The sequence below is a fragment of the Prinia subflava genome, chromosome 9 (assembly GCF_021018805.1).
Source record: "Prinia subflava isolate CZ2003 ecotype Zambia chromosome 9, Cam_Psub_1.2, whole genome shotgun sequence".
Classification (NCBI taxonomy): domain Eukaryota; kingdom Metazoa; phylum Chordata; class Aves; order Passeriformes; family Cisticolidae; genus Prinia; species Prinia subflava.
Window position 1 is genome coordinate 29915300 of NC_086255.1, and position 16527 is coordinate 29931826.

The 16527-nt window shown below is 45.4% G+C and overlaps 1 protein-coding gene across 1 annotated transcript in view; it reads left to right on the forward strand.

The window, feature by feature from the left end:
* Positions 1-107: 107 nt before the first annotated feature.
* Positions 108-16527, forward strand: part of IPMK (inositol polyphosphate multikinase) — a 37014-nt gene continuing 20594 nt past the window's right edge. Inside the window, exons 1-2 of the mRNA XM_063406130.1 lie at positions 108-475; positions 4515-4600. Coding sequence (XP_063262200.1) covers positions 250-475; positions 4515-4600 — 312 coding nt within the window. The 5' untranslated portion in view covers positions 108-249. The remainder of the gene's footprint in view (positions 476-4514; positions 4601-16527) is intronic.

Consider the following 16527-nt stretch of genomic DNA (forward strand, 5'->3'; position numbering starts at 1 on the left):
GTCACGGCAGCGGCGATCCCGCCGCGCGTCGGGCCGGGCCGGGCCGGGCGGCGGGGGCGGAGCCGCGGGCGGGGCGGCGGCGGCGGCTGCCCCACCGCGGGGCGGGCGGGCGGCGCGGTGCGGGGTGATGGAGTCGCGGGCCCTCGCCGCCCGCGCCCTGCTTGGCAGGGCCCGCTGAGGCCCGGCCGCAGCCGCCGCCGGAGCGCGGCCAGCCCCTGCCCGCCGCCGCCAGCCCCCCACGGCCGGGACATGGCCACGGAGCCCCCGCGGCCGGCGGGGCGCCCCGAGGGCGGGCGCGGGTGCTGCGCAGGCGGCGGGCGCGGCGAGGCGGAGGAGGCCGAGGCCGCGGCCCAGCCGGTGCCGGGCGCCTCCCCGGGCCCCGCGGCGGCGGGGGGCGGCCGGCGGCGGGCGCTGAACGGATGCGTGCCGCTGTCGCACCAGGTGGCCGGGCACATGTACGGCAAGGATAAAGGCGGTGAGCGGCGACGGGCGCGGGGAGGGGCCGGCGGGCCTGGCTGGGTCACCCGTGAGGGGATTCTTCCCACCCTACCCTACCCTACCCTCCGTTTATCCGAATTCTCCCAGAGCGGCTGTGACGGGCCGGGTTTGGCTGCGGTTTCCCTTGCGGCCAAGGGGCAGCTCGGTGGCTGGCGGTGCGGGCGGGAGCGGCGGCCGGGGGCGAGCGCAGGGCTCGCCGCCCCGGGCTCTGGGCGCACCTGTCCCGGAGGGGCAGCGCCGGAGGTCGGTGCCGGGCCTGCGGCAGGGCCGAGCACCGGAGCCTCCCTGCCAAGGCCGGAGGGGGGCCCGGTCGAGCTCCCCTCTGCGCGCAGGCCGTGGATGGAGCTGTGTGGCCGCTGCCAAATTTGATTCTTCTGGTGCTTTTTCCAAATGGCATTGGTCTGTCAGGACGTGGTAGTTATCAGGCACCCCTAAACAGAAGGATTTCTGCCGTTCAGCTTCGTTTTATTAGGCACGTTTTTAGAAGTGGGAATTCAGGTAACAGCGTGCTGCTTCTCTCGGGACATATGTCAAAAACGTGGTTTATATAACGGGACCACCTGAACATGTGGCCACCTGAAACTTCAGCAAATTATTGTTAAGGTATTGTTATTTGGATGTTTATTTGTTGATGAACCTGAACCAATGGCTGGGAAGTGATCTAATAATACAAATACATGAGGATACAGCATTTTATAGTATGTGTCCACCAGCTCTAAATTTCTATTTTAGTTCTGTGTTGAGGGGTAAGCTCTTGTTGGCTCCTTTTGGCATAGGCAGAGGTCAGTGCTGAAGCAAGTGGCCAAGCTAATGTTGCCAAATGGCATTTCTCACCCTTCCAGGACGTTGCATTTGGGTAACTCCTGCCTCTCAGCCGATGGAAGGCTCACATCCATTCAGCCTGCAGTGTGCCCTCTGGCATTAGCTGTAATGGGTACCTGCTGGCTGTTGCCTTTGAACCCTGGTGTAGGAACTGCCCCTGCTGAATAGGCAGGCCAAGGGCTGAATTACAGAACCCTGTCAGCCGTCAGTGAGTGAAATTACAGCACTAATGGCACCGTGAGTTTGTCTTATCTACAGTCTGCATCCATGGTGTGCCTTGCTGCAGATAATCTCAACAAAAAAGTCATTCTTCTCTTTGCCCCTGCCAAGGGCTGAACTTCAGAACCTTTTTGATCATCAGTGAGTGGAATTACAGCACTAAGGGTGCTGTGAGTTTGTCTTATCTACAGCCTGTTTCCATGCCATGTCTTGCTGCTGATAATCTCCGCAGAATTCTTGTCCCTTGCCCCGGCTGCAGATGGTGCCATAAAAGGTTGATGGAGGTGCATTGGATCCTTGAGGGTGTGTGTTCTGTGTTCATACATTCCACAGCATCAGGTGGGATCAGGCAAAAAAACCTGCTCACTTCAGGGAGAGCTTCACTTTTGGCACATCAGTCTTACTGCAGTTAGATCAGACAACACAGGTGATCATCTGTATTTGGGTGCCACTCCAGTGCATTAGGTAAAGCTAGCTCACATCTCATGGGCAAGGCCAAGACTGTTCTGAAGAGGCACCACCATGGTTGATGATCTCATCTGGGAAACTGTATTACGTGGGAGTGAAGTCCAAAGCTGTTCTGATACTCTCAACTCTCAGTTTTGTAACTCGATTTTCCCTTCTATTCCCACATACAAACAGAGAGAGGACTTGAAGGTATCCAAAGTATTTTTAGCTTGTATTTTTTTTAGTAAAAGTACACTGTAAAATTTCTCCTGAATAACATTCCTTTTCCCCTTTGTTCCCTGTGACTGCCTTGCAAAGAAAGGCCTCTCACACTGCGTGCATGTGTAGACATTAGGCTTCTGTGCATTGTGACTGCCCTTTTGTTGAGTCCTGTGTGCAGTAGTGCTTCCCAGATAAATCGTGTGTAGTAACTAAAGTAATGACTTTGGGTTGTGGCTTCATTCCGTAGGTGGGTAGAGAGAGACAGAGGCTGGTGGGATCTGTCACCTGATAGAGCCTTCTGCTCCTGGCTGGGGTGTGGTGCCTGCACCTGCAAAGTTCTGGGGGCCCCAAGCCATTAGTGGGGTTCTGCAGCTGAAGGGCTGTTCTCCTTCAGAGTGACTTGCTGGCTCGTTTCACAATGGTGGCAAGCTTTGCATCCACAGCCAGAGAGAAAAGTCAGTGTGAGATATTTCAGGATTTTATATTCAACACAGTTCCGTTGATTCCTCAGAAATGTTAATTTGCTTTTTCGTATATTAAACCAGTCCTATTCCCTATCTGTGCTGAAAAATCCCAGGAAGCCTACAACAAACCCATGACCAACATCCATATGTTAGTATCGTCTGCAGGTGATGGTATCTCTGCTTTTTCTTGTAGATTAGAGAGAAAGTTATAGAGTTTACATCCTCATGGAGAATGTTGAAACATGGCTTTGGTTTTCAGGCCTGCCCCAGTCACAGTGACAGAGTAGTGCAGTAAGTGGTCTGGTCTAGTTAATGCAGAGATTGAAGGAACTTTAGATAAATCAGTTTATATTAAACTCTTCAAGTAATATGCATCAACCCAATAGTGTATGGATTCTGCTTCCAGGAATCTCTTCCTGGTCTTTCTGCCTTGCAGATTGTCTGCTTATCCAAGCCGAAATGCAGATTTTTGAGGAGCATTTGTTATAAAATCTATTTTAATGTGGTTGTTAACAATTCACATACAGAACACGTGCCACTGAAGTACTTGGTGCACTTTGCAGAGTGGTTTCCAGCACATGCAAAAGGGTACAGGGAGGGGGGACACAAGCTGCTGTGTCTTGAAGATGTTGTGGTAGTCTGCACATGTGTGGCAATATTTTTCTAGTTTTTGGAAAGTATATAAAATCCAACTTTCAGCTAGAAACATGAGAGCTGTTTTATGCAAATTTTAAAAGCCAATCTTTGGCATAACAAACTACTGAAACAACTATTCTAAGTCTGGTGGTTGTTTTAAAGTAAATATCTTGGTCTCTAAAGATTTTGTTTAGTTTCCAAGACTGCACAACAGAGCCCATTCATAGATAATGATTTTTAAGAGGTGAAAAACACAATTGCTATTATAACTGCAAACTCTCTTTGGGATGCAAAGCTCCTGGCTCATTTTTCTGCTTTCTCACATGGTAGTTGAAAATAGAACCAATTTTGGATACAGTTGACATTTTTGCTACCCTTCTAAGCAAAATAAATTCCTGTCTGAAAAGCTAGAAATTAATCCTAGGAGAAAATTTCTTTTCCTGAAGTGGGATTTTGGTTCTCCCTTGCACCTGATGGTGCAACACAGTAGAAATTTACTTTTCTCCATTCTTGCCTACATCCATGTCTTGAGTATCCTCGGATACTCAGTTGCACTTCCTTTGCAGGTGTTCAGAAATACTGGTGACTGGAGAGTCATGAGGCTGTTTCATGAGGGTATTTTGGAGGGGTTTTTGTGCAGGTTTGATGACGGTGTTGCCTGGCTGAGATGAAATTCTGTACTGTAATTATGGGTGATCCAAAGAGTAGCATCTGATAGTTTGGAGTGCTGTAGGGGTGCTACTTCTTGTAGTAAAGTCATACTCTTTCTGTGCCACTAATATAGGTGTACATCCACAGGACAGTTATTAAATGTGGCACTCCTTTAACGTCTTGGCATTGTTGGAAAACCATTTCTGAATTATTTGAAAAGGGAGTGTCTGTGTAATCTTTTCTAGTTAATGATGCGGTTTTTTGGGGTGGAAGTTTTAATGTCAAATCCCAGTGCTGTGTTGGCCTTGGGCAGAACTGCACCCAGGAAATCATTCTATGGGTAGAAATAAGAGGAATGCAAGCAAACCTCTCCTGAGGATTATATGGAGGAGCTGACAATTTTATCTCTACTGTGTGTGCAGTGGAAGCAGTACAGCTTACAACAGGCTGTCCTTGATGGTGAAGTCACTGTTTCTGGGGAGAAAAAGAAAAGAAAAAGGCAAAAGAAAGCTCTACTTTTTAAAACTAAGCCTTAAGGAAATGCTTCTCTTCTAGGCATACTGCAGCATCCAGATGGAACTGTGCTGAAGCAGCTGCAGCCACCACCCCGTGGTCCCAGGGAGCAAGAGTTCTACAACAAGGTGAGGGTCCTGCAGTGTGGAGGAGGCTGGCTAGCTCCAGGTGAAATGAGGGGTGTGCTTCCTGCAAAAGTACATTTCCTCACCCTTGCAGTTGGGAAAGTGCTACCTAAGTACCCTGCCGTGGTATCCGTGTGCTCTCTAGAACTTTCTGCTCCTTGCATGCCAGATCTTCTTCACTCACAGGATTTAAGCTTGATTATTTGTTCATATGACAGCAAACTTTCACAGCATCTAAGATTTTATTGAAAAACCTTATCTCCTGTCTGTGTTTAAGGAGTTGTGTGTTTGATCCAAACTTTCTCATGTAGCTAAGTCTCTCAAAATTGCTTACATCTAAATTTAGCATGTTTTATGCTTCTTTCTAGCCTGGTTTGCTGCTAGAAGTATTGCTCAGTTCACTGTATTAAAACTCAGCTCCTTTAAAAAGTCATTAAAAATCAAAACTCTTGAGTTGTTTTAACTTCAGTTGTGTTTTTCCTATTGCTCATCTTCTGTTTGCTTAATCAGTCACTTTAACAAGTGCAGACCAAGAAAGCTGTTGCTTTCCTGTGAACAGTTTCTGGAACCTGCTCTGTCCTACCTGCCTGTGATGGTCTGTCCTGTGGTTTTTGTGTGTCACATTGATATGCCATTCCTTTCCACGGCTTATTAGGTACGAGGAACTATCAAAATCTTCATGCTTGGTGTAAGAGGAGTCTTGAGACCCTCTACGTGTTCTAGTTTGGCTTGGATTTTGGTTGCTTGGTTTCTTTTTCCCTAAAGGGGTATTTATTTAAGTTACCAAAAGACCTTGGAGATTTTGTGAAAATGTCTCACATAAACAAAGCAGAGTGCTTTAAGTGAACAGGGTGTTTGCATACTGGCATTATTTGATAATTCTCATTGTGGGACAGAACAGCAGTTGTGGAGTTACGAGGAACCAGTTAAATGTAAATATTTTTCTGAGTTTCTCTGTGACTCTCATTGAGATGAGGTTAAGAAATATGTTGTCCAGCCTGAGTGGTAACTTGAGCAGAAGGAGAGAGCCGGAACAGACTCCTTTGGGCACCAGGCTACTTAGTGCTGTGAAACCCTCAGGCAAAGACAGTAACATGCTGTCCCTGCCTAAAGCCAGCAGGTGAGAGGGGTGAGTTCAGGCATTGCTTGGACATGAACTCTTCTCATCAGAGACTTTACAATTTTGCCTGTTTAAGCTTAGACTCATGTGGCAAGCTGTGAGCAAAGCCCTGGGTGAAATCTCTGAGAAGGGGGTGTCTGTGTCAGTGTGCTTCTTACTGTGCTGTGGAGAACTCGGGTCTCAATGCTGGGAACTTGCAAAGTAAGCCTCTGTTCTGTCTTCTAAGGCCTTGCTGGGTTGCTTCCAACTCTGAATGTTTTTGGTTATAAGCCATCTTGGAGAGGGGTTGGGCAATTCTTGAAAAGTAACGGAGAAAGGGAAGGATGTAGACATGATGAGTTGTGAGTGGAGTAGAAGGCCTTTTAGTGGGAGAAGGGAAGGAGAGCACCTACATGTGTGTTGTATTGGTGAAAGTACAGGAGAAAGGTCTTGGGCATTTGTTGCTTTTCAGTGATTAACTGCTATCATGTTTTCTCTCAGGCAAGAGCTGTGTGATGTGGGCTATAGAGATCTCAGCACTGCAAGTTGTTTTTTTAGGGTGATAATTGCTCTGGGTTGGGAGGTTCAGGAGAAGGTACAGTTTCACATGCAGCTTGAGCTGATCCAATAGCTCATTGTTGCCAAAAGGGAAATGCCTTTCTTCCCATTCCTGCCATTTACCTTGCACCATGATGGTGCTTTTTGGACGTTTATGAACTGACTTGACCTATTTAAAAGATAGCAAAACTCCCTTGTCTTGGTAGTCTTCTGGCAGTGTCGGTGACTAATCTGACAAGCAATGGGAGCAGCAGCAAGCCTGCCCTGCTTTGGTGACTGAGTTCAGCCCATCTTGGGCTATAGTCAAAGAGACATTATCACCTTGGAGAAGGCTGATGAGCCTCCAGAGATCAGGGGAAGGATAATTTTACTGCTCCTTGAGACAGGGAGTTGTTTGAAAGATGACCATGTACAGGAGATGGTGAGAAACAGTGCAGAAATGGAACAAGTGAAATAAGAATGATGAACCCCAAGCTCTCACTTTGTCAGGGCAGAACAGCAGGTTGGTTGGTAAGATCAAAGCAGGTGGTTGTTCATTAGTATATGTGGATTCATTGTGACTTCTTTTCTTTTTTTTAATTTCTGCTGGTGTTTTTTCATATGTGCTGAGAACAGTTTTGTCTGTAGGTAGGTGAGTTATTCCTCCCTCTGCATTCCACCTTATACTAGCATGAATGAAAATGTCCCAGTACCTGGGTCAGAAACAGGGGAGGGTATCTTTGATGCCTCCTCATGTGCAGTAACTGAGAAGCTCTGTAGTTTGTGGAGCAAGAAGATGAGCCTGTCTCAGGTTCAGCTGCGTGGGTCAGCTGGAGAGCGGCTCTCACAGATGTGGAGCAGAAGTGAGTTCCAAGAACCAGGCAGTGCAATTTCAGTGTGCACTCCTTGTGAGCTGAAGGCTGAAGGGAATATGTTGTGATAGGTGATAATGAAGCACTAAGAGACAAGTTTGCCTAGAACTCTGATAGATTTAATGTGATGCCAGGTAGATATTATCTTCTGTTTGGACCAAGAAAGTCTTCTCTTCTGAAACTGCTGGATTTGCTTGCAGTTTGGTGTGTGAACGTGACAGAGGTAAAAGTCTGTGGCAGTGAATCAAATGCTTTTCCCCTTGTTATTGATGGCTTATTTTCTGTTGAGCATGATGCTAAGTACTTACCAGTAAAACCCAAACAAAGTGAGCTTCCATTTTGGAATGGAAACTCGAGCAAGACATGTACTGCAAAATACTAAGAAGTGATCCAAAACTTGTTCAGAAGCGGGTGGCATCTGAAATTTGGAAGAATTTCAGAGGTCTCTGTCAAATCTGGAAAATTGCTGAAGTAAATCCTGCTCGGGCTGCTGTCAGGTGACCTTTGTTTTCTTCATACTGTGTTTTCCCTTTAGCAGTCAAAAAAAAAAAAAAACCAGAGGGTTTTTTTGGTAAGAGATTATTTCACCAAGTAAACCAAACTTTTATCTACTGTAGCACTATGTCTCATTCTCTACTGCTAGGAAAGGGGCTTGCCATGTGTTACAAGGGAGGGGAAAAACAGAGCATGAGATTATCATGAATACCTTCTATGATAAAACACAGTAGAACAATGAGCTGTTTGTGCTGGTTCATTAATAGCTTACTGTGCACTGCTTGACTTCTCGTTGGAGTGTGACTTTCTAGCTGTAATGTCCGCTTGCTATTGAGTGCTGCAAATCTGAGTAATTATCTAATCAAAATAATAACATTTTAATTTTGTTTCTGCAAACTCCCTTTCTGTACCTGAGGGCGTGAACTCCTTACAAACATTGCCTGCATAACCCTGGAATGTTTTACTTTACTTGGTATTTTGGTACTCTTATTAGTATGATAAAAATTTGAGGGTTTTTAACCTTGAATAGCTACAAAACATTTTGTTTTCAATAGGTATGAGCAACAAGAGAGTGAAAGTAATCGAGGTATAAGGGTGGTGTTTATTTAAGGGCTATCTACACTGCTGATCACTTGTTTCTGTGTAATGGCAATGCTCTGTGAGAGTGTGTAGGTGGAGGTACTCCAAAGGACTGCTTCTAAAGGGGTTTTGGGAGGGATATACAGTGATGTGGGAACAGGGAAATAGTAGTGCTTGAAAGTGCAATCTTTTCAGTTAGAGAGACTAAATTGGTAAAAGGCAGTGTGAGCTTATAGGTAGGCTGCCTGTGCAGAAATCCACAGAAGTGGCCGGCTCCTCAGTGTGTTTTGGGATTTGGCTTCAGCCTGATTTATGCCAGGGCTCTTTCATCCCTGCTGAACAGCTCTGATTTAGTTCAGCAGTGTTGGTAGAAGGAGGAAACCTATCAACACTCCTGTGGTGATCTGTTGCATCAGGTGAGTTGAAAAATGTGAGAATAATGTTCTTTGAAAAGTTAGTGCTTGGCTGGGCAGGGAGCTCCTGTCTGAGCCGTGCCAGGCTGTACTCCAGAGCACTCTGTGCTAGCACAGCTCTGTCCTGGCATTTCAGAGCTCCCCAGTACAGGGCTTTCCTTAGCTTGTCACGTCAAGAATGTAGCACTGCAGAGACTGTTGTCCTGGAGAGAGGGAGGATGCTGGAATGCCAAGCCTTAAATTGGGCAGCTGCTTTTGTGGGCACTAAAAGAGAGTGGGCTGCAAGGAGGGGACACTGCCTGGCTGAGGTGAGACCCCACCTGCAGAGCTGCCTCCAGCCCTGGGGTCCCGGCACAGGAAGGACATGGACCTCTTGGAGTGAGTCCAGAGGAGGCCTCCAAGGTGATGAGAGGGCTGGAACACCTCTGCTGTGAGGAAAGGCTGGGAGAAATGGCCTGGAGAAGAAATGGCTCTGGGGAGAGCTTAGGGCCCCTTCCAGTTCATAAAAGGGTTCCAGGAGAGCCCGGAGAGAGACTTTGGACAAGGGATGGAGAGACAGGACAAGGGGGAATGGCTTCCCACTGCCAGAGGGCAGGGTTAGATGGGATGTTGGGAGGAAATTCTCCCCTGTGAGGGTGGTGAGGCCCTGGCACAGGTTGTCCAGAGAAGCTGTGGCTGCCCCTGGATCCCTGGAAGTGTCCAAGGCCAGGATGGACAGGGCTTGGAGTAGCCTGGGATAGTGGAAGGTGTCCCTGCCCATGGCAGAGGGATGGAACAAGATGGTCTTTAAGGTCCCTTCCAGCCCAAACCATTCTGTGATTCTGTGAAAACTGAGGAAGAGAGAATGTACAGTTTGTTGTTATCTTTGTGACTGGGTTCCTACAAGCTGTGTGTTAAGCATGAAGAGATGGAGTGTTTCTTAATGTTCAGTAGAACAAGAGAGGGTTGCTGAACTGTTTTGAAATGGCTCTTTCACTTCCTGGCTTTTACTCAGTGCAGTTGTAAACCTGTTACTGTGTGTAACTGTTCTGAGCATGGCTTACTAAAGTTTAAAGTTTGCTAGTGCAGCAGCTAATAAACTGGGATTTAATGCTTAACAGATCAATAAATGTTCCTGTAAACTTTTATTTGAATTGCCCTTCTGTTTTCCTGTGGTGACTGTGTGACATTTGGGGGATGTGTAGTACACTTTCCCTCCTCCTGCTGCCTGCCAAAAACTGTCCTGAGAAAGCTCCTGCAGCATGGGCAGCTTCCAGTGGATACCTTTTCTTTTTCCCTGTTTGCTGTACATCAGAATTGTCATAGCTGGTTCTGCTGGTGTTGCCATGTCGTGGCTCCCAATAACACAGCTGCAATGGTATAAGGTTTCCAATGCTATTGCAATGCAAGTCTTACCCAAATTCTCAGGTAGTTCTGTCCCACGTGCAAGGGTGATTTTGGGGAGCTGGAATGAAATGGTGGACAGGGTTCTCCAGTCCCAGCTCAGCTCTGGTAACCTCTTACCTCTGGCCAGTGCTTGTCAACTGAGGGAGCTAATTAACAGCATTGTGAAAAGATAATTCAGCTAATCACTTGGCTCTTCTGGTTAACAAATCTTCCACCCATGCCCAGTTAGTCATGGCTCTGTTAAGTGCTGTAGCAGTAGTTGGAGTTCAGGGTTTGAGTCCTGCTGACATCAAATCTGAATGCAAGGAAGTTGTTACCAGTGGAGATAGCAGAAAATGTTTTTCACTCTTGTTATGCGTCCTAAAAACAAAGCCAGGATATAAGAGACACAAATAGCTCTGACATGTAAAAGAGATTTACAATGGTTAGGTGAGAGTTAGGAAAGCTGGGAAGGAATGGTTTTGTGGTTGCCTACACAATTGTTCTGAAGTTTCCTTGGATGCATTGAAATGCAGCTTCCATAGGGCAATGACCTGTTTGTTTTGCTTTCCCTCAAGAACTCACTAGCTCATTTTACAGCCTGATACAAGGCAGAATGAATATTGTTTGTCTAACTTCTGCTGTCTTTTTTTAACAGTCAGTCTTTGAGTTTGTAACCAGGGGACAATGTGTTAGTGAAACCACAGTTCCTTCTGCTTCTGGGGTTACAGAGAAGAAATGTTCAGGAATTGTGCCCATTTGGACCATTAGCAGTGATCTTCTCCTTACTGTTTGATTTATTTTGTTCTCAAATCTGCTGCAGCTCGTGGGCTATGTCGTTTCATTCCTGCTCGCTGCTTGCTGCTTTCTGCAGTGTCTAATTTTAATGAGTATTCCAGCAGCTTCAGGCAGTGCAGAGGCCTTGTGGTGATTTTCCCCCTCTCCATGGCATAAAATGAAGCCAACAGTCTGAAAGATGGGTTTTGGCCTGAATTTGCATGGAAATGCAAGAACTGACTCATAAGGCTCAGCTCCCTTTAAGCCTATATAGCATAAATCATGATAAGGCAGCCTGTGTTCCATAAACTGTTCTCTGCTACTGGCAGGAAAGGAAGGGGATTGGAGAGGCAAAGTACGTCTTGTTTCAGGATAAGTTACCCTATTTTGTAAGCTCACTTAAGTGCTTTTGTACTCTTGATTTAGATGATTATCTTTGGCTGAAAAAGGAGTGGATGACGGCCATCGTGCTGCTGTTGTGTACTAAAATATCCTTATCCTGTGATCACGTCTCTGGCTGAGGTTTTGATTTTCAGTCTTGTATGGACAAAAATACAGGATGCCTGGTTTTCTTAACAACTTATTTTGGAGATGCAATGCCTTGCCCTTGCCTTTCATTACCACTGCATTTGGAGCTGTAGTTCAAAAGGATCTTTGACTGTGCCTCATTCTGGTACATCTGGATCTGTGGCATTGACAGCAGAGATACTGGTGCTGAAGTGTACAAATTACCTGTTGGCAAACATAGTGAGCGTGTTTTGATGCAGCTCATCCTGCCCTCAGCATCATTCCTCTGCTGAGGAACTGTCTAGAAGGGATCCTGTTTTGCTGGGGAAATGAGCAAACCAGCATGTGAAGTTACCTCTAAACCATGAGCCTGGGCATATGTAACTGAAGGAAGGGCACGTAGTAATTCTTAACTAATGACAAGAAAATGGCTTTTTGAGAAAGTTTTGAAATACTGACATCTGGTATTCAGATCTTTTTTCGCATGAGGAGTTGTCTAAGAGAGAGGAAGGATGAAATGTAGATGTAAGAATGTGCTGAGGTCCTACTGCTGTTCTGTAAATACTTCTTTTGTGGTTCACTATTAAATGACTGGACAGTAGGACTCGGAAAATTCGGCAGATTTTTGTGGTTGTTGCACTCTGCAGCAAAGACAGGTTTGGAAGAAACACATGAGAGAGTAGAAACTTAACCTGGAAGGGTCTGGTGAGTGTTTCCCATGCTCTTTGAGGATTGTGTATCACAGAATAAACTACAACCTGCTTTAATAAATCTGAGAACCCCTTTAAAAAGGGAGACAGTAAAAGGCCATTATTACAATTTGATGCAATTGTGGAACTACTGGGTGGAGTTGGGAACAGACTGAGTAGTCTGTAGTCTATGCAAATAAGCAGGAAAAAAATCCAGTTCTCTTAGGAACCTGATTTTGAGGAATATTCCTTACCAAGAGTAGATCTGGTTGGAAATAAAGTGAAAATGCATAGTTGTAAAGTGCACAGTATGGTAAATTCAATTAAGACCCAGTAAAGTGCTCCTGCTCTGCTGGAGGGTCATGCAAGTGCTTTTTCAGCCTGGATCAAATACTGTTTAGACTTCAGTTAATGTTTCAAAATGTTTCAGAATGTGGATCAACTTACTAATACATGTTGGTGTTATACAGAAAATACTGTTCATTATAAGTTCATTTGAAAGTAAGATATGGTTGGTGAGCTGACAGAATGAGACTGAGGAAAGTGTAGGTTGCCTACTTGAAAGAAAAGCAAAATAAATTCAGTCTCCAAAAAAAAATTCTAGTTTCCATATTAAAAAAAAATCCTAAACAGGCTTGTAATATGAGAATATTGTTGCTGATGGTGTACTTGTGGGAAGGGATACCATTCTGGGGAACTGTGACAGGCTTGAGAAGCGGGCCAGTGGAAACCTCATGGAGCTCAACAGAGAAGTCAGGACAGTCCCAGACACAGTGACAGCTTGGACTGGCAGTGGAGAAGGGATTGGGAGCAGCCCTGGGAGAAGGACTTGGGGACAATGGTTGTTGAAAAAGTCGCCATGAGCTGGCAGTGAGTGCTCCCACCAGTGGAATGCTAGGCTGCATCCAAAGGAGTGTGGCCAGCAGGGTGAGGAAGGGGATTCCCCCCCTCTGCTCTCTCCTCACTGGAGCTCTGCACACAGTTCTGGTGTCCCCAGCAGAAGAAGGACATGGAACTGTTGGAGCAGGCCCAGAGAAGGCTGTGAAGTTGCTGAGGGGACTGGAGCACCTCCCCTGTGAAGACAGGTTGAGAGAGCTGGGGCTGTTCAGCTGGTAGAAGACAAGGTTGTGTGGAGACCTCTCAGCACCTGCCAGTGTCTCAAGGGGCCTCAGGATAAGCAGAGAGACACCCTGCATCAGGAACAGATAGCCCAGGGCTTTCCTAAACCTGGCAGTGTTCAAGCACAGGCTGGACAAGGCCTTGAGCAACCTGACCTAGTGGAAGGTGCCTATGGCTGGGCCTTTGGGACTCCATGGTCTTTGAGTTCTTTCCAACCCTTAACATCCTGTGGTTCTGTGATTCTGTAAGTGGCAGCTCAGATGCAGTTCTTGGCCTGGCACATGGACCCTGAGCCAGCTTGAGGTGCCCAGGAGGCTGTGGGACCAGCTGTGCACTGTCACTGCTGCTGGGGAGGGCATGGGAATGTCTGTGGGATGTGGTAGTGCTGTCTCTCAGTGACTGAACCTGCCATCAGTCTGCCCCAGCATGGTAGGTGCTGCAGTACATTCCTTCTGTGGGCTCCTGCAGCATGGGCAGCTTCCAGTGGATACTTTTTCTTTTTTTTTCTCCCTTCCCCATTTGCTGTACATCAGAATTGTCATAGCTGGTTCTAGTGGTGTTGCCATGTCATGGCTCCAAATAACATAGCTGCCTTTTGCAGTCTTAGGAAAAACAAGGCAACATATGTCTGTCAGGACTTGGTTCCCATTTCTGTCTCTTTGAAATGTAAAATTAAATTTGCTTATTTAAATGTAAATGCTTCAGGATTCCTCCCAGCTCTTGTTCTCTCCCACTCCTCTGTGTAAGTATTCAGCTGGGACCAGATTGCTTTCTGTGAAAAAAATAAAAAGAGTAAGGCTGAATGTTCTCAGAAAGTGGGACAGCCATACTAGCCTCTTTTCCCTTTTGTTATGTTGTTCTACCATTCCACTTTCAGTAATTTCAGTGATAATTTAAGCTTGAATAGTTGGAGCTGCTTAAAAATTTATTCTTGGGGCAGAGAGTTTGTATTAAAACACTTTGGCTACTGGCTTTGCCTAACTCGCTTTGGATCTGTGAGCTTGGATGTGGTGGTGGTTTCTGACCAGGTCTGTGTCTTTCTTCCCTCAAAATCCCAAGCAATATTCAAGTTGTAGCACACAGTGCACTGCAGTAACAGAGCTGCCTTTTGGCACAGCAGTTGTGAAGATAGATGAGAAAACTGGTTGTACTGTACTTCTGCAAGGGAGTAGTACTTGACTCTCTGCCTTGAAATTTGCTGGATCTCCTTGCCTGCTGGTAGCTTGAGTTTTGCAATGGGTAACTGCAGGTCAGCATCTCTCCAGCTCAGTTGGGTGTGTTGTCAAAGAAGAAAGGAAAAATAAGAAGGGGAAAAATATTTAGTGTGTTAGAATTGAAAGTTCCTTATCAGGTGACCAATGGCAGTATGTCTTAACCTTTTTTTTTTGGTCTGTGCTCTCTTTTTTTTTGGCCTCTAATGGAGAGTACCTAATGTGAATTCTGCTCCAGTTTGTTGTACATGCATGTTGACATGACTGAACTGAATTCTGGTTAAATTATGGGGACCTTGATCTGCAATTAGCCGTGTATTTTTTGACCATTCACCTAAGAGTCTCATAACCTATTTAAGAGGCTGCTTAACAGGTATTTGTGATGGTAACAACCCCTACATTTTCCTGAGTATCTTTAAGAATTGTCTTTGACTTCAGAGTTCTCTCAAGTTCCTTGAATACTCCAGCTCCTATGCAGTTGAAGCTGAACATAATACCTGACTGTGCTAGTGAGTTGTGAACACAGGAGAGGCTGAAGGGCAAGAGAAAGCTCAGTTCTAATGAAAGAGATTGGTAATGAAAGATGATCTGTAATTTTTCAGTTTTGACAAAGAAGGCGCTTACATGTCCACTACCCTGCTTCATGCTCGGTGGGGTGACCTGCAGAAATTGTAGGGAAGTGTGAGTAGAGCAACCAACTTAAACTTGGTTCATTTTTAATCTTTAGTTGCCCAGGAATCTTGTGAGATGAAAGATTAGATGGGAGTTTGCTGTCTTGTTAACCCATTTTTAGTTGTGATGGGGCATGGCCAAATGCCTGCTTGTCTCAAAATCCTTTACTGCCCTGCCTCTGTAGTAAGTGGTTATTGGAAAGAAAGAGGAACTGGAGGAGCTGTCTCTACCCAGCTTAGCTCTGATCATTTTGGAGCAACTTGCAGATGGTGCCTGTGGCCCTCACTTGCAGGCAGGCTGTGGTATTTGGTGTTGCTGCTGGTGCCTGTGCCTGACTGTGGCCTTTTGGGTGGTTCCCTTGGGTGCTGAAGTTTTGAAGCTCTACCACACCCTCAAAATGGATTAGAGTTTGCTTTGTCTCTTTTTAAAATGTTTGCATGCCTGGGGCTTGAAATCTTGCTAGGGTCAAGCCTGAATTGGACTATGTAAAACGTGGAAGTGGATGAAATGAAACCTGCTGGGTTTTTTTGGCATTGTTAGCATTTGACTTGTTGATACACATCACCAAATAAGTGTCTCTGTGTGAGAGCTTTGAGGCTTATTTTCACAGCCTTCATTTTTTGGAAGGTAAGATGGCCAACCCCTTACTATAATGTGTTTGTTTGTTTTTTCCTGACTCCTGAAAGACTTTTTACTTTGTCAAAAGTGTGTGCCATCTTTACTTAAAAATCCATTTAAGTGATCAGATTATGGGAATAGATCCTCATTTGTTTTAAACACTTTTTCTTTCTGTACATATTTTCAGTGAAAGTGATTCTAATCTCATTAATATGGCTGCATATTAGATAGTAAATTAAGCAATTTGGTATAATAGCATTTAGTGTAACAACATTCACAAATATTTAACTTCTGAAGTTATTGTGGTATGGGATTTTGAATATAAGCAGAGCTGGCTCAATGCCAGTCAATTTGTGGAAAGAGGTTCTGTGGACACACAACTCAAACCATGATGGTACCACTCCAAAACAACAAGCCAGGGCTGTCTGAGTGATGGAACAAAGCAGATATGAATTGCTAAAATCACAGTTGCTGTTTCAGCCTCAATTTTCTGACCCTTGCACTTGCCTGGTGTAAGTGGCTGATGTAAGAGTCCAGAGGGAAATGCAGTGTGTGCTCAGGTAATTAAAGTCTGTGATATACTGCATACCCAATGGAATAGGGAACTAGTTACCCTAGCATCTGTAAATCTTCATTTGCTAATTTAAGTGCATGACTTAGCTGCATTAACTGCTCAAAAGAAGTCTCAAACTCCACAATGGACAGTGCCTGATGTTGGCAGCTGGCTGTGTATCCTGACACTCTGCAGGCTGTAGTGCTGCTGTCTTTAGGGACAGTTTATGATAGCTGGCAACAAAGAAAGGTGATGCTTCCTACTCTGACATATAAAGTTTCCTACTCAAATTGCTTTAAAATACATATTCTGTTAAACTAACTCTTGAATGTATTTTAGAATGTTCTCCATAGATTACTTTTCTGTCACAGTGGTATTTTTTCATCAGGACATATGAAGACAGGTCTGTACTACCAGAACTAGT